The sequence below is a fragment of the Sapajus apella genome, unplaced genomic scaffold (genome assembly GCF_009761245.1).
Source record: "Sapajus apella isolate SASKATOON/1434 unplaced genomic scaffold, GSC_monkey_1.0 scaffold2, whole genome shotgun sequence".
NCBI classification, from domain to species: Eukaryota; Metazoa; Chordata; class Mammalia; order Primates; family Cebidae; genus Sapajus; species Sapajus apella.
In genome coordinates, this window is record NW_022436942.1 from 18,939,113 (window position 1) to 18,965,111 (window position 25,999).

General features: G+C 51.7%; 4 protein-coding genes across 8 annotated transcripts in view; 2 read left to right on the forward strand and 2 right to left on the reverse strand.

Moving 5' to 3' along the window:
• LOC116558883 (EEF1A lysine methyltransferase 3) overlaps positions 1-5,408 on the reverse strand; it is a 29,347-nt gene extending 23,939 nt beyond the window's left edge. For all 5 annotated transcript variants that reach the window (XM_032289174.1, XM_032289163.1, XM_032289168.1 and 2 more), the window contains exons 1-2: positions 5,050-5,408; positions 4,823-4,934 (exon numbers count right to left, since the gene is read on the reverse strand). In XM_032289174.1, the coding sequence (XP_032145065.1) occupies positions 4,823-4,934; positions 5,050-5,226 (289 nt within the window). In that variant the 5' untranslated portion in view covers positions 5,227-5,408. The remainder of the gene's footprint in view (positions 1-4,822; positions 4,935-5,049) is intronic.
• A 145-nt stretch (positions 5,409-5,553) lies between these two features.
• On the forward strand, positions 5,554-9,360 carry METTL1 (methyltransferase like 1). The gene is made up of 6 exons (XM_032289193.1): positions 5,554-5,974; positions 6,677-6,840; positions 7,966-8,150; positions 8,244-8,357; positions 8,517-8,618; positions 8,773-9,360. Exons 1-6 carry the CDS (start codon positions 5,865-5,867, stop codon positions 8,905-8,907), a joined length of 810 nt encoding a protein of 269 aa, XP_032145084.1. The 5' UTR covers positions 5,554-5,864; the 3' UTR covers positions 8,908-9,360.
• Positions 9,361-9,899: 539 nt separating this feature from the next.
• Positions 9,900-15,610, forward strand: LOC116558919 (25-hydroxyvitamin D-1 alpha hydroxylase, mitochondrial). The gene is made up of 9 exons (XM_032289208.1): positions 9,900-11,105; positions 11,749-11,939; positions 12,446-12,648; positions 12,736-12,936; positions 13,020-13,192; positions 13,399-13,571; positions 13,775-13,853; positions 14,144-14,341; positions 14,687-15,610. Exons 1-9 carry the CDS (start codon positions 10,911-10,913, stop codon positions 14,798-14,800), a joined length of 1,527 nt encoding a protein of 508 aa, XP_032145099.1. The 5' UTR covers positions 9,900-10,910; the 3' UTR covers positions 14,801-15,610.
• A 1,931-nt stretch (positions 15,611-17,541) lies between these two features.
• On the reverse strand, positions 17,542-23,639 carry MARCHF9 (membrane associated ring-CH-type finger 9). Its single transcript, XM_032286886.1, has 5 exons — positions 23,598-23,639; positions 22,074-23,102; positions 20,868-21,023; positions 19,648-19,840; positions 17,542-19,390 (listed from the first exon to the last, which is right to left on the reverse strand). Exons 1-5 carry the CDS (start codon positions 23,637-23,639, stop codon positions 19,056-19,058), a joined length of 1,755 nt encoding a protein of 584 aa, XP_032142777.1. The 3' UTR covers positions 17,542-19,055.
• Between the last annotated feature and the right edge of the window lie 2,360 nt (positions 23,640-25,999).

A 25,999-nucleotide genomic window follows, 5' to 3' on the forward strand; every position in this document is an offset into this window, starting at 1 on the left:
TTTTGTAGTTTTAGAGACGGGGTTTCACCGTGTTTACCAGGATGGTCTCGATCTCTTGACCTCATGATCCACCCGCCTCGGCCTCCCAAAGTGCTGGGATTACAGGCTTGAGCCACCGCGCCCGGCCAACAGGGCATTTAAAGCCATGAGGCGATGGGCTGCTCAGGAGTGAGGGAGACAAGAAAGGAGGGGATGAAAGGACTGCCCCTGAGCCCTGGGGCACTCACATTTTCAGTTGTGGAGATGAAAAAGAACCAACAATACTTTTATACCAATCCGGTAATAGAAAAAGAAAAAGAGCCACCAAAAAAACATAGACAGGGAGTGCCTGCCAGCTAAGCAGAAACCAGAAGTGTGGTGCCCTGGAAACCAAAGGAAGTATTCCAAGGAGGAGGGAGTGTCAACATCAAATGCAAAGTCAACAAAGGTAGGCTGATAACTGACTCAAACGTTTAACAACCTGGAGTTGGAAATGAAGCTCATGACCTTAACTAGAGCAACTAGATTGAAGGGGGCACGGTGGAGTAAAAATCTAATTGGAACGATTTAAGGAAAGACTAAGAGGAGAGGACTAGAGACACTGAATATTAACTCTTTTGAGGAGTTTTGTTTTAAAGTGGAGCATGGAAATGGAGTGGTAGCTGAAGGGAGATGTAGGATCAAGAGGTTTTCTTCTGAAATAGGAGAAATTATAGCACATTTATATGCATTTTTATATTCCATATATTACTATATATGGAATGATCCAAAGCAAAGGAAAAATTGAGAATAGAGGAGAGAGAGGGTGGGCATTGCTGGAACAATGTCTTTGAGTAGGCAGAAAGGTTTGGGGTCTGTGACAAGTGGGGGGCTTGACCTTTGCTAGCACAGTGTGTTCATCCGTGGTAACAGAAGGCACTGCACACAGATGCAGACGCAGTTACGTAAGTGGATGCTGTGATAGGAATATTATGTGGACATTTTCTGAGAAAACAGAAGCAATTATTAGAGATAGGAAACAGGCTGGGCGCAGTAGCTCATGCCTATAATTTCAGCACTATTGGAGGCCGAGGCAGGTGGATCACTTGAGGTCAGGAGTTCGTGACCAGCCTGGCCAACATGGTGAAACCCCATCTCTAGTAAAAACACAAAAATGAGCCAGGCGTAGTGGCATGTGCCTGTAATCCCAGCTACTTGGGAGGCTGAAGCAGGAGAATCACTTCAACCTGGGAGGTGAAGTTGCAATGAACCAAGATCGAGCTACTTACTCCAGCCTGGGCAACAGAGTGAGGCTCTATCTCAAAAAAAAAAAAAAAAAAAAAAAAAAAGAGAGAGAGAGATAGGAAACAAAGTCATCAGGTAAGGGTGAAGACGGCAGAGAAGGCATTTGAAGTTTGGAAGAATAATAAGGTAAGAAACAGTTGTTCAGAAGAGTGGCAGAAAAAGTGGACAAAAGAATGTACTAGGCTAACCAGGAAGCACTTAGGACCCACCTAAGGTCAATGGTAACAAAGTTAAAATTAGCCCAGTTAGCACAGCTGTGTATGCACTAGGAGGGGCTAAGCTAACCTAGGGGTGGGAGTACCATGGAGGCCTTCCCTTCGAAGTGATGTCTCAGCTGGGGAAGGAGGGATGCATATGCATTAAGCAGATGGTAAAAAGTTTCAGACAGAAAAGGGAACATCAGAGTAGGTTTGAGGAACTGATGGATGGGCAATAGGCAGCCCACGAAAAACAAGAGAGGAAGGGGCACAGAAAGAGAGAGGTCAGACTTGGGAGGCCATGCCATAGGTGTTGGTTCTGTCCTGAAAGCACCAAGAAGCCACTGAAAGATTTGGGGAGAGGGTGCACGATTACAGTTTTATTTTGAAAAGATCACTCTGACCACTGGGTGGAAGCACAGAGGTCTAGATGAGGACAAGGAGTCAAAGCAGGAAGACCAGTGTGACTGTTGTAGTAGTCCAGGCAAGTGATTGCGATGGCTTGGACTGGGGAACCGTCAGTGGAGACAGAAAGACATGAGAGGATTCAAGAGACTTTTAGGAGATAGACTGAATAATGGACATGGGGGTGAGAAAGAGGGCCGTGATGTGTAGGTTTCCCATTGGGTGCACAGTGGTTTGATTCACTGAGATAGGGAAGTCTGAAGGAGAAATGGGTTTGGTGGAGGAAGGTCACAAGGTCTAGTTGAGCATGTCATACTTCCCCATGAAGAGGCTTGAAGGCTCTTGTGAAAATCCAGGCAAGAGATGCCAGTGGCTTGAACTAGAGATGATGAAAAGAGGAGCAGACAACTGGGGAAGTATTAAGAGCATATAACCTGGCTAGGTGCAGTGGCTCACACCTGTAATCCCAATACTTTGGGAGGCTGAGGTGGCCAGATCACTTGAGGCCAGAAGTTCAAGACCAGCCTGGCCAACATGGTGAAACTCCATCTCTACTAAAAATACAAAAATTAGTGAGGCATGGTGGTGCACACCTGTAATCCCGGCTACTTGGGATGCTGAGGCAGGAGAATTGCTTGAACCCAGGAGGCAGAGGTTACCGTGAGTCGAGATCACACCATTGCACTCCAGCCTAGGCAAGAAGAATGAAACTCCATCTTTAAAAAAAAAAAAGAAAAGAAAGAAAAAACAAAAGGTCAGATGGGGCGTGGTGGCTCATACCTGCAATCCCAGCACTTTGGGAGGCCGAAGCAGGCAGATCACCTGAGGTTGGGAGTTTGAGACCAACTTGACCAACATGGAGAAACCCCGTCCTTACTAAAAATAGAAAGTTAGCCGGGCGTGGTGGCGCATGCCTGTAATCCAGCTACTCGGGTGGCTGAGGCAGGACAATCATCTGAACCCAGGAGGCGGAGGTTGTGGTGAGCCGAAATCATGTCATTGCACTCCAGCCTAGTGACAGAGTAAAACTCCATCTCAGAAAAATAAAAAAATTAAAAAAGAAAGAAAAAAAAGAACATATAACTCATAGGATTGGGTGATTGCTGGAATGTGAGGGGAGAAAACGAGATGACATCCAGCTTTCTGACTTTACAGCTAAATAGGGGACAAAGAAGGAGAAGCCAGTCTGGGAACAAGTGAAGCCAGTGTTCCCATCAATACTGCATGCCTTTTCTCTCCTTTTTTAGGATAACTGCCTGCATCCACCCATGCTTCATGCAAAAACTGCTGTTGGCACCCTCCACTGTTTGTGGGCCTGCTGTGTTCACACTGTTCACCTCCTTCTCACCTCAGAGAGCTTCCCTTGGTGGCTTCCCAGGTAGTCATGGTAGACATGGACAGAGCATGTCCACAGGCTCCATGCACACCTCGCCAGAGTTCTTGTTCTATGGCATTGTCCTCTGTCTCCCTCACTAGACCATAAGCTCAGTGGGGAGAGAAAATCTGTCTTATTCGTTGTTGAATCCCCAATACCTAGCATGATTCTCGGTACACAGGGGACTTGAAATACATTTTGGTTGAATGAATAGAAGAATGAATGTCTGCCTCTAAGAAGACTTCTATCTTTTTTTTTTTTTTTTTTTGAGACAGATATTTGCTCCTGCTGCCCAGGCTGGAGTGTAATAGCACAATCTTGGCTTACTGCAATCACCATCTTCTAGGTTCAAGCAACTCTCCTACATTAGCCTCCCAAGTAACTGGGATTACAGGCATAAACTGCCACACCCGGCTAATTTTGTATTTTTAGTAGGGATGGGGTTTCACCACATTGGTCAGGCTGGTCTCAAACTCCTGACCTTAGGTGATCCACCCACCTCGGCCTTCCAAAGAGCTGGGATTACAGGCGTGAGCCACCACACCTGGCTCGACTTCCCTTAATATGACCTAGTTCTGTCCCTATGAACAGAGACGTGTTAATTTGCATTCCTAGGCAGATGACACTGTAAGAATTTTTAAATGAGTGCTTTCAATTTTAGGTTTTTGTCTGCCCATTAGATTATAATTTGTGAAACTGTTTCCTCTGTAATTTTTGGTTGTTGAGAAAACAGAAGCAAATTTTTCCTTACCTTTTCCTTTTCCAAGTCTGCAGTGTCTAATTCCTACCTCCACTTCCTACAAAACACATCTTAACCCTTGTAAACTCATAAGCTTGTTTCTCCTAGCAATGAAAACCTAAGGAATCTGAAACGTATTCGTAATAAAGTTATAAAGCACTCATGAAGTCTAATGTCCGCAAGTCTCCCTACAGAGTATCCCCATATGTGTATGTTGACAGAAGACCATGTCCAAGGCCAAGGAGCTTTTAAGTGATAGCATTCTCCGTGATATCACAGACAGCAACACAAAGCCAGGTGCAGTGACTCACACCTGTAATCCCAGGCACCTCCTGAGGCAGTTGGATCACCTGAGGTCAGGAGTTTGAGATCAGCCTGGCCAACATGGTGAAACCCCATCTTCTACTAAAACTACAAAAGTTACCCCGGTATGGTAATACCAGCTACTTGGGAGGCTGAGGCATGAGTATCGCTTTAACTCGGGAGGCCACGGTTGCAGTGAGTGGGAATCGAGCCACTGCACTCCAGCCTGGGCGATAGACTGAGACCCTTGTCTCAAAAAAAACAAAACAAAAAAAAAAGAGCAACACGATAAAGCAACTCCTATAAAGACTACCTGAGTTTTACTTCCTGCCCTCCCCAATCTCCCACCCTCGGTGCTTTGACAGGCAATTCGCGCTGTCTGGTACACAAAACTTTTTAAAAACAAATTTTAAAAGTTTCTTAAAAAGAAGGGGTTGGACTGGGTCCAAAGTACTCCCCCTCCCCAAAGATCCACGAAGTGCCCGTTTCTCCCCGCCCCTGGGTCCCCACTCTCTCCTGCCTCAAAGCCAGGTTACGCACCCTGCAGCGCTGCCAAGATCCCCACGATGCCTGTCCCCGCACCCAGTTCAATCACCTTCTTGCCTCGGAAATCCACATTTTGACTCTCGAAATAATTGCACAGGCTCAAGGCCTACGGGAGATAAGAGAGAGAAAAAGACAGTCGGGAGGATGGCTCCATATGGGAGAGGCGGAGTCCGGAGTCTGGACCTCCCACAGACCCTAACCCGGCGCAGCCCATTCCTCACCGCGTCCCACACGCACGCCGCCACCCCGAGGCGGGACCCAAAGTTCTGCGTGATGTTCAGCACATGCCCACAGAAGCAGAACCGGCTCTTCTCCGAGTAAGAGTCCGCGAAGAGCCCGACCTCCCGCGGGAACACCGATTCCGACTCAGATTCGGGATCTGGGCCCGGGTCCGCCATCCGGCCCGCCGAGGGAGTGCCCGGGCACCTCGGCCGGCGCTCAGATCCCGGATCCGGAGCGGGGTAGAGGCGGGGGGCCGTGGGCCGTCGTGCTGTCCCCGTGGTGAGAGCCGAGCCCCGCCTCCCTGAGTTTGCCCCCCCTCCTCCAGTTCGACTTCCTGGAGGTGGAATGAGGAGCTGCGCCTCCCGCCCCAGCCCAGAGCGCACACCCGGCGAAACCCAGGCGGGACCACACACAAGTCAGACGGGACGCACTGGTCCGAGACCAGGAGTAAGGGGAGAGGAGCAAGGACTGACGCTACTGTAGGAGGCCAGGTCTCTAGACCCCTCTCACCTGTGGGGTGCACAGGTGCCTGCAACTAGGATGGTATCCCAGACCAGGCAGAAGCAAGCTAAGGGAAACTGTTGGGTGCCTGTGCCTGGCCTCGCTCTCCCAGTCGAAGACTAACGGTGCAGAGATTCCCTCCAGCACTCGCTCCTTACAGCCCTCCCCACCCAGCTCAACCCAGCCCAGCCGAATTTGCTCCTGGGTCTTTAAGGGGCGGGATCTGCCCCCAAAGCGCTTGTCTGCGTCATTAACCTGCGCCCCCGGCCTGCCCCTCCACGTGGGTTTGGTAGAGAAACCCGGGACTGGGATCATGGCAGCCGAGTCTTGGAACGCTGCCGGAGCAGAGGCCCCGCCGCCTCAGAAGCGCTACTACCGGCAACGTGCTCACTCCAACCCCATGGCGGACCACACGCTGCGCTAGTAAGGAGCAGGCAGAGGGAGGGAGGAGGGCGGGATTCTCAAAGCAGCCGGGAGAGCAGCTGTGCTGAGACTGCTGGGAGGATTTGGGATAGACCCGGGATTATCAGATGAGTGACGTCATTTTGGGGGTGGGACCGGGAGATTCGAGGGAATGAGGAGTTGGCGGGTTGGGAGTGGGCGTGGCTTTCGGGCCTAAGTCGGTAGCGCTGCCAAGTTTGGGAAGAGAAATAAATTGTTACTGAGACTGAAGTGATAGAGGCGCAATGTGGTTTCCATCTTTTGCTTTTGCTGTTGGATTTAATAAAAAGGCAAACATATACACAATCCTGCCCACACCTTACCTTCCCTCCCTGCAGAAAGCAAACACAAAGTAGGATCGCAGTGCGTTAGGCAGCCAGTCTAACAAGAAGGGGAACTTGTGCCCCAGAAAGGGCAGCTTCGCGGCCAAGGTCACATCAACCCCCAGAAGTGGAGTTGGGCAGATCAGTGATTATGGGTCTCATGATGGACCTATGATTCACCCCGGGGGGTTAAGGGTGGTTTCCATTGTCCCTGTTAGAGGCCACAGGGCCCAGGGTTACAGAATTTTTGAGAAACCCTCCTCCCATTTAGCTCCCACCCTCACCCACCCACAAACTCACAGTACCACTTTTGCAATAATGTGACCAACCTTTTCATGCTTCTGTGTCTTCTTTCCAACAGCCCTGTGAAGCCAGAGGAGATGGACTGGTCTGAGCTATACCCAGAGTTCTTCGCTCCACTCACTCAAAATCAGAGTCACGATGACCCAAAGGATGAGAAAGAAAAGAGAGCTCAGGCCCAAGTGGAGTTTGCAGACATAGGCTGTGGCTATGGTGGCCTGTTAGGTAACACTCAGGCCTTCTCTCTGGGGTGAGAAGAGGCCTAGTTTCTGCTGCCTCAGCGGGTTTTGTGGGGGGTCATAACTGGCCTTTCCCCTTTCATCCAGACACTGGTGACATCAGCATGGAAGGGCTCTCTACCTTCCCTCTACTCTGGGTTTGTGGCCTTTGCCCTGGAGAATGGAGGGGGCTGCTTCAAATGCTTCTTGTAACCTGGGTCGTCCTATCTGGCTTCAGTCCCTACATGAGCCATTTCACCTGCCAGGTGCCGGGTCAGTGAGCTGGTCAGCACAAGCGTCAGAGATTAGCCATTGTGGCCAGTGATCCTGAACTGTCTTTCTCAGGGATTCTACCATCTCCCCTCCCCCTTGCCCCTCCCTCGCCAGGTCTCATTCCTTCTGTCCCACTCTCCTGCTTTTTGGGTTCCTCTTGTATTATCTGTATTGTCCTACCCATGTATGCCAAGCCACTCCCTATTTTTAGATGTTCCCAAACAGATAACAGCCTGATAGAGAGGAAGAACATGGTATATAGAGGCAGAAACCTTGGATTCAGGTCCAGTTCTGGCCAGGCACAGTGGCTCACACCTGTAACCCAGCACTTTGGAAGGCTGAGGCAGGTGAATCACTTGAGGCCAGGAGTTCGAGACCAGCTACTCAGGAGACTGAGGCACAAGAATCGCTTGAACCTGGGAGGCAGGGGTTGTGGGGAGCTGAGATTGCACCACTGCACTCCAGCCTGGGTGACAGAGCAAAACTCCACCTCAAATAAATAAGTTCCAGTTCTACCCCTTCATAACTCTATGATCTTGGGCATTTCTGACCCTCAGTTTCCTCATCTTCACAGTTTACCACAGAGTGTTCTAAGGATGAAATAACACAATGTGTGAAAACGCAGTGGAAACTCTAAAGAAATAGCAAATATATGCGTATTCTCACCCCTCCCATTCTTGTCCTGGTGACAGTTTTGATTTCTCCCCCAGCCTCTTCAGCATAAAACTATCTGTATGTGTATCTCTGTTCTCTCTTGCCATTCTCAACTTTGGTAGTTGCATATTGAGGCTTCCTTTCCTGGGTTGACCCCTTTGCACTTCCTACAAGTTGATGATTCCATTGCTATTTCTATGTCCAGTGGAACTGTCACCACTGTTTCCAGACACACTGATTCTGGGTCTGGAGATCCGGGTGAAGGTCTCAGACTATGTACAAGACCGGATTCGGGCCCTACGCGCAGCTCCCGGAGGTGGCTTCCAGAACATCGCCTGTCTCCGTAGCAATGCCATGAAGCACCTTCCCAACTTCTTCTACAAGGGCCAGGTGGGGAGGGGTCCTGGTGGGTTAGGCGGGTAAGCAGGTAAGGGCATGCAGGCCGGGCTGTCACAACCCTGTTCATGTGTGTCTGTCTCACAGCTGACAAAGATGTTCTTCCTCTTCCCCGACCCACATTTCAAGCGGACAAAGCACAAGTGGCGAATTATCAGTCCCACACTGCTAGCAGAATATGCCTATGTGCTGAGAGTTGGGGTGAGTCGGGATGGGGGGAGGATGGGGTGAATATCCTACTCAGGGGCCTTTCACTAAGAATTCAGTGGGTGTACATTTAGGGACTCACACCACCACTCCCATCGTTTGGCTGCTGATGTTGCATGCAGCCCCCTGTGTAGGGTGATTTTGCCTATGCAGGGGCTGGTGTATACCATAACCGATGTGCTGGAGCTACATGACTGGATGTGCACTCATTTTGAAGAGCACCCGCTGTTTGAGCGTGTGCCCCTGGAGGACCTGGTGAGTAGGGCGTCTAAGGGAAATTGCCAAGATGCAGGCTGCAGTGGTTTTGTATTTGAACTTAGCTCAGTGTCAGAGGGATGGGATGGGAGTCTAAGGGCCAGGGGTAGTCTGAACAGTGGCCATGGATTTACTGGACCCTTCCTTCTCCCAGAGTGAAGACCCTATTGTGGGACATCTAGGCACCTCAACTGAGGAGGGGAAGAAAGTTCTACGTAACGGAGGGAAGAATTTCCCAGCCATCTTCCGAAGAATACAAGATCCCGTCCTCCAGGCAGTAACCCCCTAAACCAGCCTGCCTGGTCACTGACTACGTACTCTACCTTAGCTGGACCTTGTCTTCCAGGGACTAGAGAAAAGAGCAAGCGCCCCGGGTCTTCCCAATTGAGAACGCTGGAGCTGAGACACAGTACTCCCTCAAAGAAGGTGGGGAGCTGCCCGGGCAGAACCCACTGGTGTTCATGACTACCCCTGGCTCCTCTCACCTTGTCCCTCCACTGCCAACATAAAACAAAGCAGCTGATTGAGATGGTCAGAGGACTTTGGGCCATAGGGGATCTTTGGAAGGCTGTGGGGTCTTGCTCTCCATTAGCACTCCCTTCTTATTCGATCTCTTCTTAGCTGGAATGAGGAATGTAGTCCATCTAAGCTGCCTGCCTGGGCTCAATTACCACTTGTGTTTACTTTGCGGTCCTGGGATAACATGTATGTATATACACGTGCCCATTCTGCCATTTCCCAGGAAAGGCTGGAGTATGTATCATATGCCTTCTCCCATCCTCCTGTCTTCTCCTTCTCTAAGACTTGACCTGGGGAATCTGTGTTCCTTTTACTGTTGTCTCTGGAGAATCCTTGGGAAGGTATAGGGGTGGAGACCCTCTCCTCTTTCACATTGACCTTCAATTCCAGAACTTCAGAGCTGACTGACTGGCACAGAGCCAGACAGGGGTGGAGTAGAGAATGAGGGAGTAAGGAGCAGAGAGGTAAACTATAGAAGATTCTTTTATTTTAATTTTTTCTTTTAGAGACAGGCTCTCTCTCTATTGCCTAGTCTAGAGTGCAGTGGAACAATCATAACTCACTGCAGCCTTGACATCCTGGGCTCATGCAATCCACCTCAGCCTCCCCAGTAGCTGGGACTACAGGCATGCACCACCATGCCTGGCTAATTTTTGTATTCTTTGTAGAGGCAGAGTTTCACTATGTTACCCAGGCTGATCTCAAACTCCTGAGCTCTAGCAGTGTGCCCACCTCAGCCTCCCAAAGTGCTGGGAATACAGGCATGAGCTGCCATGCCCAGCCTAATTTTTAAACTTTTTTTTATAGAGACAAAGTTTTGCTATATTGTTTAAGCCTGTCTCAACCTTCTGGCCTCATGCCATCCTCCCACCTCAGCCTCCCGGAGTGCTGGGATTACAGGCATGAGCCACCCCGCATGGCCATGTGGAGGATTCTGAGGCTGAAAGTGGAAAGGGGCTGCTAACCAGAAAGCCCCGCAGAGGAGACTGAGTCAGCTGGGGAATCGGAACATCCATATCCACTCAGCTCCTCTAACAGCCCGGAGACAATCTTTGAACTTTACTAATGTACAAAAATTTCTTCATTTCTGCTTCTCAAGCCCCGAATTCCCATGGCTGGAAGGAGGGGGCTTGTAAACCCAAGAGACCCCTTATCCTCAAGAAAGAAAGATGGAGGCTCTAGGAGCCATTTTAGCCTATTAACCCACCTGCCATCTGCCCAGTATATGTTAGGTAAGGAGGAGGGGGAGATGTGGCTAGTGCAGGAAAATAATGCAAAGAAGATACAGCCCAGTGAGCCAAGAATGTGGGGACATGTACAGCTGTGCCTCTTCCCTGCTTCCCTTCCCGGAGGAGCCGAAAGATGGGGAATTCCTGAAATGGATCTGAAGGGGCTGGGCTCCCTGGTGGAAGTGGTGGAAGTATCAGAGACTGACTGGTGTAGCTTGGTCTCCTAGTCCATACTAAAAAGCCTTATAGCCTTTCTTAGGATGAGACCTTTAGGCTCCTAGACGAGGGTACTCTCCCAGGAGGAAAATCTCAGGCCCTCCCTCTTATGAGGGTCATTGCAACAGGAGACCCAAGGGAGTTGTGAAGTCAGCCCCAGCCCCGCCTACTGTTCCTGGGTGCTAATCCCCAGCACAGACCACTCAGGAGGAGGGATTGGCTGAAAGCTTGGAGACGGGGCGTCATCACCTGACCCAAAGGTTAAATAGGGGTTCAGACAAGATGCTCAGGAGAAGCGCTTTCTTTCGCGGGATCCCCAAACCAGACCATGACCCAGACCCTCAAGTTCGCCTCCAGAGTGTACCATCGCGGACGCTGGGCGTCCGAGTTGGGCGCCTCCCTAGGCTACCGAGAGTACGACTCTGCGCGCCGGAGTTTGGCAGACATCCCAGGCCCCTCTACGCCCAGGTTTCTGGCCGAACTTTTCTGCAAGGGGGGACTGTCGAGGCTACACGAGCTGCAGGTAGGAAGGGACGCCTTTCCCAAGACTGAGTGCTGGAGAAACTGGCTTTGAAAGCGTCAGAAGGGACTGACTAGTGCAGAACAAATGTGAGAGAGCCAGAGAACGGATGCCCATGAATTAAGGAAAAAGCGGTTGAGGCGGGGGGCCGTGGGGCTCGACCCGTGCAGAGTCCGTCCCGACTCTTAGCAGAGGGCGCTCGGAAAGCACCTTCTCGCTGTCCTGAGGTTTGGAGACCCTGCAGATCCAGTGCAAGTGTGCTGGAGGCAGAAGGCACAGTACCCTCCGCCTGCGTGCGGCTTAAAGCTACACGGGCTCCTATTCATTCACTGAGGACTCGTCCTGAGATGGACAGTCCAGACATGGAACCTTTAGAGATTTCTCCTCAACCAAGATGATCAGAGAGGTCCTGAATGTCCGCCTTGTGCAAAGTTCCTGTTTTGCTCATCACACTCAAACTTTCTAGGGGTGGGAAATGAGAGGAAGAGGAGGAATTCGCAATATTAAGCGCATACACTAGCCGGGAAGCCGAGAGGGAGCAGAAGCTCCCTCTTCCCAAGCCCAGTCAACACCCTTGGTGTGGGCACAGGTCAAGCTGAAAGTCCTCGCTCAGGTATCCAAGGGTCCGCTGCGCCTTCTCCCCCAGGTGCAGGGCGCCGCGCGCTTCGGGCCGGTTTGGCTGGCCAGCTTTGGGACAGTGCGCACCGTGTACGTGGCTGCCCCTGCCCTCGTCGAGGAGCTGTTGCGACAGGAGGGACCCCAGCCCGAGCGCTGCAGCTTCTCGCCCTGGACCGAGCACCGCCGTTGCCGCCAGCGGGCTTGTGGACTGCTCACCGCGTGAGTCTTCTCTGTCCCTCGAAGCCCAGACGCCCCTCAGCGGCCATCTCCAGCTGCGGTCCCTTAACTATCTATCTGCGGGCCTGGTGGGGGGTAGGCTGTTTCATTCTACCTTTGGGCATCTTGGGGTTCCCATCCCAGTCTACTTCACCCGCACTCGGGCTGAGCCCCAACCTCACTCCCCGCCTACCTCCTTATCCTTTGAGGCCAGAATCCTGGGAACTGAGGAAACCGGCAGGATTGGGCTAGGGTACCAGGATCTGGACGGAATGAATGTAAGGTTCTGTGACTCAAGTTACCCGGGAATCCCGGCCCTTCCGGGCAGGAAATGAGTAAGGAGAAAGGGGGCTGGAAGACAGGCGCAGGCAGGCGCAGGGGTTCTGTACCCCAAGGAGGCAGACGCAATCCCTTTCCCGGCCGCCACAGCCAAACGCGCTGCTTCACTGCAGCCAGCCCCGTCGAGCCGTCCCACCTCCCTGATGCGCACTCTCTCTTCAACCCCGCAGGGAAGGCGAAGAATGGCAAAGGCTCCGCAGTCTCCTGGCCCCGCTCCTCCTCCGGCCTCAAGCAGCCGCCCGCTACGCCGGAACCCTGGACTATGTGGTCCGTGACCTTGTGCGGCGTCTGAGGGGCCAGCGGGGACGTGGCATGGGGCCGCCCGCCCTGGTTCGAGACGTGGCGGGGGAATTTTACAAGTTCGGACTGGAAGGTGAGTCCCTGGACAGAGCTGCGCGGTCGGTCATCGGGGCGCCCTGCCGGAGCCTCCCGGACCCTGACGGCGCCCCCTCTCGACCAGGCATCGCCGCGGTACTTCTCGGCTCGCGCTTGGGCTGCCTGGAGGCGCAAGTACCGCCCGACACTGAGACCTTCATCCGCGCGGTGGGCTCGGTGTTTGTGTCCACGCTGTTGACCATGGCGATGCCCCAGTGGCTGCGCCACCTTGTGCCCGGGCCCTGGGGCCGCCTCTGCCGAGACTGGGACCAGATGTTTGCATTCGGTAAGGCACAGAACGAAGTGAGAATGGGGTAGTGTAAAGCTGTCCAGGGGTAGCGAGGCATCACGTGCCCTCTACCCACGCAGCTCAGAGGCACGTGGAGCGGCGAGAGGCTGAGGCAGCCATGAGGAACCGAGGACAGCCCGAGGAGGACCTGGAATCTGGGGCGCACCTGACTCACTTCCTGTTCCGGGAAGAGTTGCCTGCCCAGTCCATCCTGGGGAATGTGACAGAGTTGCTACTGGCGGGAGTGGACACGGTGAGGTTCTCCCTCCGTGCTGTGATCCCCACTTCCAGGGCTTAGCCTCCCCAGACTCTGCGGCCACTTTTCTGTTGCAGGGGCTCCATTATGGCCAGGTACACCAGCTTGGCTTAGCACTCCGTAGCCCCAGACTGTCCCATAATCTGCGCCCTCTGCTGGGTTCCCACACCCCAACACCTCTCTTGCTTTCACCTGTCCTTCAGGTGTCCAACACACTCTCCTGGGCTCTGTATGAGCTCTCCCGGCACCCCGAAGTACAGACAGCACTCCACTCCGAGATCACAGCTGCCCTGGGCCCTGGCTCCAGTGCCCACCCTTCAGCCAGTGTTCTGTCCCAGCTGCCCCTGCTGAAGGCGGTGGTCAAGGAAGTGCTAAGGTGAGCGGGAAGGAGAGGAGGAACAAGAGGAAATGCCAGGGAAGGGCTGGGGAAGCAAATAGTGGATGGAAGCAGGGAGAGACAGCAGACAAAAATGGCACTCTACTTGTGGCCAAAAAGGGTTTGGAAGCTGGAAACAACGAGAAGGAGGCTGCAGCCCCTAGCCTTACCTTGCCATGTCCATTTTGTGCTTTGCAACCTAGACTGTACCCTGTGGTACCTGGAAATTCTCGTGTCCCAGACAAAGATATTCATGTGGGTGACTATATTATTCCCAAAAATGTGAGTAGAGCCTATGCACCCTTTCTACTGAGGCATTCCTCACTATCTTGGGCCTCACCCCTGTTCTCAAACACTCTCCCAAAAGCCCTTCAAATACTTCCCTTGACCTCTCTCTAGGATATGCCTTTCTCGGATGTAATGGGACAGTGGAGAGATCCTTCCAAGAGTAGCCCCAAAAAACTTCCCCATCACCCACCAGGACCTGCCTTTGTCCCTGTCTGAATATCCTCCTCTTCATGCCTGTCCCCATTCTGGGCCCAAACTGACAAGTTTGTTTTCCTTCCCATCAGACGCTGGTCACTCTGTGTCACTATGCCACTTCAAGGGACCCTGCCCAGTTCCCAGAGCCAAATTCTTTTCGTCCAGCCCGATGGCTGGGGGAGGGTCCCACCCCCCACCCATTTGCATCTCTTCCCTTTGGTTTTGGCAAGCGCAGCTGCATGGGGAGACGCCTGGCAGAGCTTGAATTGCAAATGGCTTTGGCTCAGGTGAGTGCTCCAGGTTTTATACCTTCCCCAGACTCTGGAAAGACTCTAACCCTCTAAAGCTGTGAGCTCTTTCCCCTAAAAAAAACAGGAAAATATGTAAGACCTGGTAAAATGAATCTTCTGAAATGTGATAAGCCCACTGTAGGCCTGGAGTATAAGTGAGAGTATTCAAACTCTTTTTTCCCTACCATAATCCCTCACCCTTATTAACCAAGAAGTCCTCTACTGGCCACAGGTGCCACTCCATCATTGACCATTCTAACACTAATAATACATGCCCTTTACCAATCACTTCTCCCATTATAGATATCTTCCATAGTAATGCTCACCTTCTTCCCTTTTCAGATCCTGACACATTTTGAGGTGCAGCCTGAGCCAGGTGCAGCCCCAATCAGACCCATGACCCGGACTGTGCTGGTGCCTGAAAGGAGCATCAACCTACAGTTTTTGGACAGATAGTCCTGTGGAAAGAGGCTGCCATCATCATCCTTTCCCTCATCATAGGGACAAGATCTTTTGTGGGCACAAGACCAAGAGCTACATCTTCCCCTAAGGCCTGTCTATCTGACCAAACTGGGTAGAATGACCACAGTAAAGTACTGGAGGCGGTCCTGACCAATGTGTGAAGTATGCACTTGGCCTGACTCAGTAGGCCCCAAGAATACCATGGTCTCCCTCCTTGCTCAGCCCTTCTGATCGTGTATGCATCCTCCAAGGATGAAATCAGATTTTAGCTAATAATGCTGGATGGCCTGAGAAAGATTCAACTGCCACTCTTTTGGGGCTTCCACAGTGTTCATTGATGCTGCTGGCTAAGCATTTATCACAGCATAAGCTCAGTAACTCTGCATCTGGTCGATACCTGGTTGGTCCTTCCTCTTTGCATGTGAGCTCTTTGAGAGGAAGGGTGAAGCCTTATTTGTTTTTTATGTCTCCTGCCAGGGCCTGTCTCTGACGAGGTGATACCATACACATTCTTAGATTGAATCTGGACCATGTGGCAGAAGGGATAAGCAGCTTAGCAGGCTCTGTCTACCCCCTTCCTTCTTTGTCCTGCCCCTAGGAAGGTGAAACTGCCCTAGCCTGGTTCACAATTTCTTACAACTCTCCTTTGCTCTCTGGCCACTATTAAGTGGATCTGCCCTAACACTTAGTTCTCAGGCAGAGACATCTTTGGTCCTGCCCCTGCCCAGACCTCTGGCTTTTTTATATTGAAAAATTTTAAATATTCATACATTTTAGAATAAAAAAATCAAATATTCATTCTTGCCCTTCACTTATTTCTCTCACACTCTTACTTCCTACAAAACCTGGAGGCAAGACCCTAACACTCCATGGTTTCTCAGGTCCTAGGGGTGACCCTCATAAAAAATGGGCATCTGGATGCCTGGTAGAGTGGTTTGTAACACAAACCCAGGCATGTTTCTGTCTGCAGTGGGAGCAGCCAAGTCTAGTCTGGCTTCCTGTAAGAGACTAAGGGGGTGGGGGTGAAAAGTAACTGCAGGGGCTAAGCTGTAAAATGGACCAATGGGCCGGGAGCTAGGAATTTGCAGAGATGGGCAGAGGATGCTGACTCTAGCAAGGAAAGTGCTTTTGGAACCTGGACTGCCAGGATTGAAGGAAGTCCTAGATTGGTCACTCTGCCCTCTCTGGAAAAGTTGTTCCAAGATAATTTCCTTCAGTGGAAGGGATACAAGCAGAGAAGTAGAATCAGACAGAATGAAAGCCAAGTGTGGGGGTGGCCAGAAGCCCTGGGGCACCAAAGGCAGGATAAGGGCGGTGGGCAGAGGGAGCCTGTTTCCCTGAGTCAGCATTCTCTGGCCCCCCAGACGCTGGGCACAGCTCTCCTCTTGTGATGTATACAGATTAACTCATCTTCCATCCAAATAAATCTCTCAGCACATTGCAGTTTCTTCTGCATCCCAGATTACCCTCCTCATGTCAAGGCTTGCCCCCCTTCCCCTACTCCCCACTATATTCCAATTAGCTGGGTGTAGAAGGAGGTTTCACTTCATACTTCTTCCTCCTCCACACCTCAGCCTCCTGGCCTAGACATGGCTCCCAGACCACAGAAACTCCATTAGCCACCAGGCCTTCTGTGGAGGCATCTAATTACGCAAGATCTATAGAGGGGCAGTGCAGAGACCCAAGGCCTCGTACAAAGATCAAGGTTTTTGTGCATTTTCTGCCCTTCTTTAGTCCTTCCCTACTGTATACTCAGTCTCCACCCTATTCCTCTATCACTAAACTCAATTTGAACCTAAATGACCAAATTTTTAGCAGATTTGGATTTGAGCTTTGAGGAAGAAGAAAGCCCAGCTGGCTGTCAGACTCTTTCCCCTGTAATCAGTGATGAGAATTATGCTCACTCGTACTCCCTATTTTCTATCGGGCAAGTAAGAATGCCCACTTGAAGAGGGCAGCAGTTCCCATGATCCTTTTCCTGGACAAGGATCTTTTTAAGTTGCAAAAAGGGAAGAAGAGGAGACCATACTGATTGCCGGCCCCAACTTCTATACCGAGACTTCCATTGGTGCTGAAGGAGGAAAGGGGAAAGTGTTTCACCTGGCCTTGTTTTAGGACGCAGAGTGCAAATGGATACAAGAGTATGCGTGAGTATGCCTATTTCCTTTGGTGTGTCTAACCTTCCACGCAGAACCATCACAGAGGACAGCTAAGGTTTGGCACAGGGAGCTCCATATGTGTCCTATCTACCTGAGCCCTACCTGCCAGTATAGGTATTAGTAGTCACTCTGATTTGCAATCTCCCATTTGGTCCCCACCAGCTCTTCTGTGAATGGCAAATCAGTAAAGTCTGGCCTTTCCATCTCCCAGATGGGGATTATAGAGGGTTCTTTCTCGGGAGAAACAGTTTCCTACTGAGCAGATAGAGGGCTCAGCCTCAGTTCCCTATCCACTCTACTCCCTCAGAAATTGGAAGTGATATACTTCCACACGTTGAAATTACTCGAACCCCAGCCCAGCTTTGGTTCCTACACCCCAGGCGGGTCTGGATACCAGCACCATGGACAGCAGCCAAGATCCCTCTGGGAGAGGGGAGGGTATCAAGGTCTCCAGGGCAAGGATATGTGTGGGCCTTTACAAGAGAAGCATTTTCTCCAAAACATCCCCAAGGAGAAGGCAGAGCAGAACCTTCCCTGAAAGGAGGACCAATAATAAGAAAGGCCTCCAGATCTGACTTTAGCCATGAATGAAGGAATTATTTAATTGCTGAATAGGTCACTTAAAAAAACAGCATCATTCATATAATACACAACCCCAAGGTCACAGAAGCAAGTGCCCAGGCTTCAGGCTGACCCACATTTTAACCAGTCCTCCCCAAATCTTTTCTCTATAAACAACAGTCCTCTATGCTGCTGCCTCCACACAGAATGCCATCCATTAATACCACTAGCTGGGCACACCGGGATCAAACCTGTGACCCTAAACTACTATAGGAATAGCTTAAACTGGGGTTGGAGACCCATAACATTGAGGGAGATTCCCTCCATCTCACTCCAAATGAGTCCAAATCCACTTCACACTGCTCTTCTGGGTGAGCACAGTACTTGGGAAGGACTAATAGAACCCAGGTGATCTCCAGAACAAGGTGGATAGCTCCAACCTTCCCCAGCCCACAAGCCCCAATATTTAGAGAGTCATAGTAGTTCTCATTCTTACAAAAAACCACCATGCTTCACATTTGCAAAGTCTATTTCCCCTCATATTTCCATAACTATTATGTCACTCAACACAAAATTCCAAGATTCTATGCAACTCCAGATGAAAAACACATTTTAGAATTTGTTATACCAGCTACTATTTGAAATAAATGAACCATCAACTAGTCTAGAAATCTCTTTATGTCATTGCTGATTTTCTTTGCAATGGCATCCAACCTGTCCCTCATTTATCCTTATTCCAACCCTATGAGGTAGACAGGAAAACCATAGCTGAGAGATTTTTTTTTTCTAAATCACACAATTCATAGATGGCAAGTCCAGGTCTACCCCTTAGATACCTCGGAGCACTGCCATCAAGCAGCCAATGTGAATTATTCACCAGCAAGTGGGAGTCACACCTCCAACTCGGAACCCACTGCTGCATTTGGGATTTGTAACCTGTGCAGAAAAACCTCCCCACACCTCCCAACCCTCCAGAAAATCCCCAGATGAGAAAGGAGTCTCCACGTGCATATAAATGATTCTTTATGCCCTTCCCCCATGCAATGGGGGGGGTGGAGCAGGGGGAAGTCCCCCGCCCTCATGCAGGGAACAGGAGGTCCATGTATGCTAGTCTTATTGCCAGATGCCCTGTGGCCATGGGTTGGGGAATAGGGGACTACGGCCCCTTTCTTCTGGCATTGGTCCCCCTTCACCAAGTCACCATGGTGGAGCTAGGGGGCTGGAGGCCCTAGGAGCTGAGGTAAAGACGGTTCTCTCCAGGGAACGAAAGCTGCTCTCCCCGCCTGCCCACTGGCCATCTCTGGATGAGTGTGAGGAGCTGTCAGTGGTGACTGAAATGTCATCCAGGTGTCTCTACCCAGTGGGCAGTAGAGACCAGACAATGTCTCCACCTTGAGGCTGCCCACAGAGATCCTCAGTGATGGGGGCAGCATGCCCCAAACACCTTGTCCAGCTGGTACCTCCAGCAGCCATGAGAGCTCTTCCTTGCCTGATGCATTGACTCAAGATCCCTGCTCCTGGAGTCCAGTTCAGACTGTAGTGACCCTCATGACAACCTCTCGGCCAGAATGTGAGCTGGAACGGGCATCTGGTGGCCGCAGCTGTCCCAGGAGGTGCAAGATTGTATAACCGCAGCGCTGAGGCAAGAGCGTCCGCATGCGCTGAGCAGCTGGAGGGCGGCTGGTGGCCCCAGAGGGGGGGCCTGTCCGTGAGGTCCTGGGGCCTGGCTTCCCTGCCATCCCTCCCCCTGCATCTCCTCCTATGTCCTTGGTCTTGTCATAATTCAGGACCTTCCACTGCTGATTCACTGCCTGCCAGCGTTTGAAGATGCGGTAGACAGAGGAGCCTTCGTGGACAATGAGACCTGAGCAATAGGAATAAGAAATCCAGGGTCAGTTGTGGCCTAGACCGCGGCCAGAGGTACTTAGCAAGCATTTCTTCAGAGTGAGGAAATTTGCAAAGGGCCCTGGAGAAGCAGGGAAGTCAGGGCTGGGGTGCACCAGGATAGCACTAAAGGCCCTCAATGGCAGAAAATAAGGCCATGAAACAGGGGATGGGCAGGGGAATCAGGCGTGTAAGAGGAAGGTATGGAGCAGGTAAAGGAGAGAGAGGTGCCCTCACCTATGCAGACGACATCCATGAAGCCGTACATGCCGTAGCAGATCTGAAAGAGCAGATCCTGTCGTTGCCACTTGGCTGAAGGGCTGAGTGAGGACCAGATGAGCCAGGAGATGCTGGCGACCAGGAAGAGTGAGCCCAGGACTATGGCAGCAATCTGGACCTTCTCGATGACCGTCAGGGAGATGGCCTGCCACTGTGTGGGAGAAAAAGCTCCAGAGTCCCAGAAAGGGAGGGAGGGCCTGAAGAGCGCAGGGTGCTCCGGGAACCTTCCCTAAACCCTTCAGGCAGTATCAACATCCGTCTTCTCTGTGCTTTGATTAAATCTAGAATGTGGCACTTGTCTGACATCATTTGTCTGTCTTATTTTAGAAAGGGAGGATTGAGCAAGTGCTCTGAAACCAAAACATCTAGATTTGAATCCCAAATTTTGACTCCATCACTTACTGGCTAAGAAACCTTGGGTAAGTTTTCAAATTTTTGTGCATCAGTGTCCTCATTTGTAAAACGGGATAATAATAGTATCTAACTAATAAGATTATTATGAAGATTAAAAGAGTTAATACACACCAAAACTTGACACAGAAAACACTACATGTTTGCTAGCATCAACAACATCTTTTTCTTTCCTTCCTTCCTTCTTTCTACTCTTTTTTTCTTCAAGCCAGAGTCTTGCTCTATCACCCAGGATGGAGTGCAGTGGCACCATCTTGGCTCACTGCAACCTCTGCCTCTCGGGTTCAAGTGATTCTCCTACCTCAGCCTCCTAAGTAGTTGAGATTACAGGCACGTACCACCATGCCCGGCTAATTTTTGTATTCTTAGTAGAGAAGGGGTTTCACCATGTTGGCCAGGCTGGTCTCAAACTCCTAACCTCAGGTGATCCACCCGTCTTGGCCTCTCAAGGTGCTGGGATTAGAGGTATGAGCAACCGCGCCCGGCATTTCTTTTTTTTTTTTTTTTTTGTAGTGGTTGGGGAGTGGTGGTTGTCCCCAACACTTCATACTTCTTCTATACTTCCTACTTCTATAAGTGGCACCCAATAAATGTCTTTGTGAATAAATGAAGGGAGGAAGGATTTACAGACACACAAGAGACTGTGGTAATGGTGGGGAAGTGTGGCTTTGGGAAAAGAGTAAATGAAATAGGTTCCCTGGAGGTTCCCTGATTCCAATAGCTAAAAGGTCCTCGCCCAGTCTCTGAGTCCTCTCCTTGCACCTCACCTGCAGTGGGTTCTTGGTGCTGATCGCCAGGACCTGGTACTTGAAGTAGCAGAGCTCACAGCTCCAAGAGCCCCTCTCACTGATCCAGCGGATGAGGCAGGGCTGGTGCGTGCAGCGCACGGAGCCGTCGCAGCGGCAGGGGCTCAAGAGCTCCCCCTGGAGGAAGAGTGAGGAAGGGCCCTGTCAGGCATCACCACCCCGACCCCACTCAAGCCGCGTCCCTCCACAGGGAAGTCTCCTCTTCAGGTCACTTTCCCACATTAAAAAACTCAGGCCTTTCACCCAAGACAGGGAAAGAGGCTAACTAAGGCTGCAACAGAAAAGAAGTTTCCCTTAGAGATCAAGGGAAACTTCCCATACCAAAGAGATGAGGGATGGAAAGGGATGACGGGATTAGATGGGAGGACGAGGGGGACCGGGTCTTCTCTTTTCCTAGAATTTTGGATGGGTAGTCTTTAAGACTTCTCAAAGGAAAGGCTTCCTCTTAGGATCTGGAGGGAGAGGAGGGTTAGAGCTTCAGAGCCATGCCTTCCTTGCCCCACTTCATCATTGTGAATTTACTTCACAGATCTGGTGCAGACTGGGATGGGTTACAGTCCTCGGTTTCCATGTATTAAAAAGGGGAGCAATCGCGGAGATGGGAGTGCAGGGTGTTTCCTTTTAATCAAGGAATCAGTTCTCACTACACAGAGACACCCCCTGCCACTATTCTGGGACAACTTTGCCCATAAAATTTTAACAAAGAATACTCTTTGGAATGAGATAGAAAGTTGCAGAATGGGAACTGAAGAAAAGTGCCCCACCGGGAGGAATGCTGAGCGAAACAAGGGCGCTGGCCGGCCCTCCCTTCAAGGTGGGCACAGAAGCACTCTCCTTTCTGCCCACCTGCAAGAGAACAGGTCCCCTCAGCTTACGGAGACCCTGGGGCAAGGGAAACAGGAGAAAACAGCAGTCCCTCTTAATTGTGAAAGGGATTTTGCGCTCTCCGGAGAGAAAGCCCCACCCCTTCCTAGGGACCCTAGACCCCACAACACAAACAAGCGCTCAAAGAGTCCCCTGCCAGCCCCTTGGCCTCACCCCAAACCCATTCCGGGTCCTGGGGACCCGCCCAGCCTCCTCAGGCCCCGCCCCTGCTCGCGGTCCCCGCGGACACCCCCAGGTGCGCGCCCCCACCCCTCCGCGCCGGGCCAGGTGCCCAGGCCTGACCTGCTCCGGGCCCTGGAAGCAGATCCGGCACTGGGGGGTTCGGAGTCCACTGTCCAGGCTGCTACTGAGCGACAGGGCGTCCAGCGCGCCCGGGGGCGGCAGCGGCGGCGCGGGCGGCGGCAGGGGTCCGGCCCGCGGCTCCTTGTCGCCGGCCAGGCCCCGGGCCCGCGGCTCCGACCCGTAGTACTCCTCCTCGTCGCCGTCACCGTCCCGGGTGGAGCAGCCGGCGAAGGGCGCCCAGCCGCAGCCGCCTCCCCCGCCCCCCCGGGGCTGCGGCTCGGCCCGGGGCCGCCCCCCGCCCGTCAGCACCAGCAGCTTCAGCTCGTTCAGGAACATGCGGAGCCGAGACTTGAGCATCGTCCGGGCGCCGGGGGCGGGGGGCGGCGTGCAAGGGGGGCTCGCTGGCGGCGGGGGGAAGGGAGAGGACAAGGCTGGGAAGGGGGCTCGCGCTGGAGAGCCGAGCCGGGCCGGGGTCTTCGGGGCCTGCGACCGCCGTTCACTGCTGCCACCGCCGGGGCTCTGGGGCTTGCGGAGCCGAGCGGGCTGGCGGCCCGGGGGCGGGGGGGTGGGCGGCCATGGCCAGGGCAGGGGGCGGGGAGAGGGACTCAGGGTGCCGCGCCCCGCGGGTCTGGGTCCGGAGCGGGCCGGGCCCCCGGGGTTACGCGCCCAGGTCCTCCTGCGGCGGGGCCGCCCCCCATGGCCGTACTCCGGGTTCCAGTCTCGCTCCGGCTCGGGGATCAGGCTCGGCTCTGCCCGTGCGCTTGGCGGTGGCAAATGGCGGCTCCTTCCGGCGGCGGCGGCGGCGGAGACCCCCCCGGAGCTGCGGGCGGGCGGGGCGGGAGCCGGGAAGCGGGTGAAAGATGGAGGGAGGGGCGGGACGGGGAGGGGGAGAGGAGAAGGGGCCGCGGCTGCGCATCCCCGCCCTGCCCCGCCAGAGCAGGTGTCCCCAGGGGCGGGGGCAAGTGTGAGAGCCCGGGGAGGGTGGAGAAAGGGGAGTGGCCAAGGAAGGGGAGTGTGCACAAGAGTAGACTAGGTGTGTGTCTGGGGGTGGGGGATGAGCGAGTGAGCATGGAAGGTGAGTGGTCAAAGGACGCAGGTGTACCAGGGAGGGAGAAGCTTGTGCAAAATGGGAGTGCGCAAAGAAAGAGCTGTGTAAGGGTCGGAGGTATGAGAGAGGTACACACATGGGCAGGGGAGGGACTCAAGCAATATACACTTTACCCAAAGGGCTGAAAAGTGTGCTTGATGGGGACTGGAAAAGAGAGGTGTGTAAGGAATGGAATCGGATTGTCTGAGAAACAGAAGCCTCTGACTGTAGTGTGAGAAGGAGGTGAGTGAGCAGGAGGTAGGCGTGCTACAGGGATGGGAGTGTCTTTCCTGGTACTCTCCTGCCATGACCTCCACTACATTGAAGTGAACAAGAAACACACTTAGCCCTTTGCTTTTATGGAGCCTTCTCTCTCAGAACAAGTTCTACTCACATCACATTTTTTCTGCCTTACACTTACATTCTCCCTCTCCTACCCTTTGCAAAGCTGAGGGAAAAGGGATTTCAGGGGAGCCCATTGGGTCAAACACACTGGGAAAAAATTAATTAGTGAAAGAGTAATTAACAGAAGAAGGGAGGAGACAGAGCCTGGGACAGACTGCCAAATTAAGGTTCCTCAAAGAAAGTGATGGAGAGACAGTAATGTTCCCATGAAATATTCAAATGGTTTGGATGGACTAATGAATGAATCAGAAAAAGGGGCTGGGACCCAAGCAGACAGAGAGGATGGCTTCTGTTGTAAAGAGAGTAAGCTGTGAGGCCAGGAACGGTAGCTCACACCTGTAATCCCAGCACTTTGGGAGATGGAGTTGGGTGGATCATCTGAGATCGGGAGTTTGAGACCAGCATGACCAACAGGGAGAAAACCACTCTACTAAAAATACAAAAAAAATTAGCTGGGTGTGGTGGCAGTCGCCTGTAATCACAGCTACTTGGGAGGCTGAGGCAGGAGCATCACTTGAACCCAGGAGGTGAAGGTTGCAGTGAGCTGAGATGGTGCCATTGCACTCCAGCCTGGACAAGAGTGAAACTCGGTCTCAAAAAAAAAAAAAAAAAAAAAAAAAAAAGATAAAGATAAAAAAAGAGAGAGAGAGAGTAAGCTGTGATGGGCTTATGTGGAAGATGAGGCTAAAGTGGGGAATGCTGATGTGGGAAGGGAGTTTGAGAAACTCACAGACACTTATCTTAGCCTTCCAGAAGGCTTACAAAGCACCCACCCCTAGCAAGGGAGCCAATAAAACATTCACCTCTTGAGCCCCTCAGTTCAGTACTTGAGGTTTTTCTTACTAGTGTTCCAGCTGCCCTTGCCAGGAGGGGCCCAGGGCTACAGATATCAGGATGGAAAGAGGAGGCATCTGCATTAACATGTATCCTGTTTTGCTCTAAATAATGGTTTATATTCATCTTCTAGTTTGAACTCATATTCTCAGCCAGATGGTTAACAGAAGTTAGGGTGGAAGGAGTGGCAAATAAGGTAATAAAATGGCTTTAGATTTTAGACAAATTCAGCCGGGCACAGTGGCTCAGCATTTTGGGAGGCCGAGGTGGGCAGATAACTTGAGGTTGGGAGTTTGAGACCAGCTTGACCAACATGGAGAAACCCTGTCTCTACTAAAAATACAAAATTAGCTGGGATCACAGGCGTGGTGGCACATCGCACTGTTGCACTCCAACCTGGGCACAAAGCGCAACTCCGTCTCAAAAAATACATATATACTTTGTCTAAAAAATATATATATATATATTATTTTTAAGACAAATTCTCAATTCTCACAAATGAGACACTAACCACTTTCCTCCTTTACTCCCATACCCCTAAAGGGCTGGGAGATAAAGAACTTGGAGCCAGTAAAACAAAAAAAGTAGGAGAAATCTACCTGTGTCAACCTAGGTGTCTGTGGGCAGAGGCCATTTGGGAAAAAGTGTGTTCTGTATGGTGCTAAGTGCTTAAGAAAGCTGCACTAGGGAAAAAGAGGGAAGCACAGGGACTCCAAATGAGCAGTCACAAGTTTGCAGAAGAGCACGTCATTCCCATTTATTGTGGTTGTCTGGAGGGTGCAGGGGGTGTGGTGGTAACTTCCTTGCACATGTGCCTGTCTATATACTACATGTAATAAATAATATAACATACATATATATATATATATACCTAGAAGTATATATACACACACATATATCTTAATCTCACATAACCATAGAATCTTCCTACTGAAAAAAAAACAAAAAACATAAAGGTCAAGTATTCCTGTCTCCTGCTCATCAATAACTTCTCTGCCAGATGGCCGCAAGTCTTTGCATTAACACTTCCAGGGAGGTTTGGAAGTTGGGAACTAGAGGGCACTGTTCCTGTTGTCTTACTGTATTAATCTGCCTTCTTTCCATCCCCTAATCGAAGTTTTGCCCTCCAGTGGGCATTGTCTACTCCCTATTTTATAAGACCCCATTGTTGGCTACATCTTTATAGATAGTCGTACCACTACTTTAAAGAGCCAGTGACAGACAGCAAAAACAAATCAAAATAAAAACCCACATACACACTGGAAACAAGCACTCAGTACAATTTTGTAGAATGAATGAGTGAAACAATGGCACATATGAGAGTATGTTTTCTCACGGTGGAGCAAAAAGGTGATAGCACCACCTCGGGTCCCCCAACTCCCACCCTCTCCCCAATGTAGACAGGTGAAAGACCGGTGAGACAATCTTTCAGCTGGGAGCTGGGCTCTGGGTGGCCTGGGTTGCCATGGCACCGCCTTGGGCTCCACCCTCTCTTCCCCCCTACCGAGCACCCCCCGCAGCGGGGTTGTGGCAGCTAGTCACGTGCCCGCCGCGTAACCACACCTCTGCTCCTCAGAGCAATGTCAAGCGGTCACGTGTG

Excerpts from the sequence above, each read along its gene's own strand:
- METTL1 (XM_032289193.1), top strand. The coding sequence starts at position 5,865 with ATGGCAGCCGAGTCTTGGAACGCTGCCGGAGCAGAGGCCCCGCCGCCT. Across the intron at positions 8,151-8,243 it reads ACTTCTTCTACAAGGGCCAG|CTGACAAAGATGTTCTTCCT; the intron begins GTGGGGAGGGGT and ends TCTGTCTCACAG. Across the intron at positions 8,358-8,516 it reads CCTATGTGCTGAGAGTTGGG|GGGCTGGTGTATACCATAAC; the intron begins GTGAGTCGGGAT and ends TTGCCTATGCAG.
- LOC116558919 (XM_032289208.1), top strand. The coding sequence starts at position 10,911 with ATGACCCAGACCCTCAAGTTCGCCTCCAGAGTGTACCATCGCGGACGC. Across the intron at positions 11,940-12,445 it reads GCTTGTGGACTGCTCACCGC|GGAAGGCGAAGAATGGCAAA; the intron begins GTGAGTCTTCTC and ends TCAACCCCGCAG. Across the intron at positions 12,937-13,019 it reads GGACCAGATGTTTGCATTCG|CTCAGAGGCACGTGGAGCGG; the intron begins GTAAGGCACAGA and ends CTACCCACGCAG.
- MARCHF9 (XM_032286886.1), bottom strand. The coding sequence starts at position 23,639 with ATGGGCTCCCCTGAAATCCCTTTTCCCTCAGCTTTGCAAAGG. Across the intron at positions 21,024-22,073 it reads GCTTCCAGGGCCCGGAGCAG|GGGGAGCTCTTGAGCCCCTG; the intron begins GTCAGGCCTGGG and ends CTCTTCCTCCAG. Across the intron at positions 19,391-19,647 it reads CATGGATGTCGTCTGCATAG|GTCTCATTGTCCACGAAGGC; the intron begins GTGAGGGCACCT and ends CCTATTGCTCAG.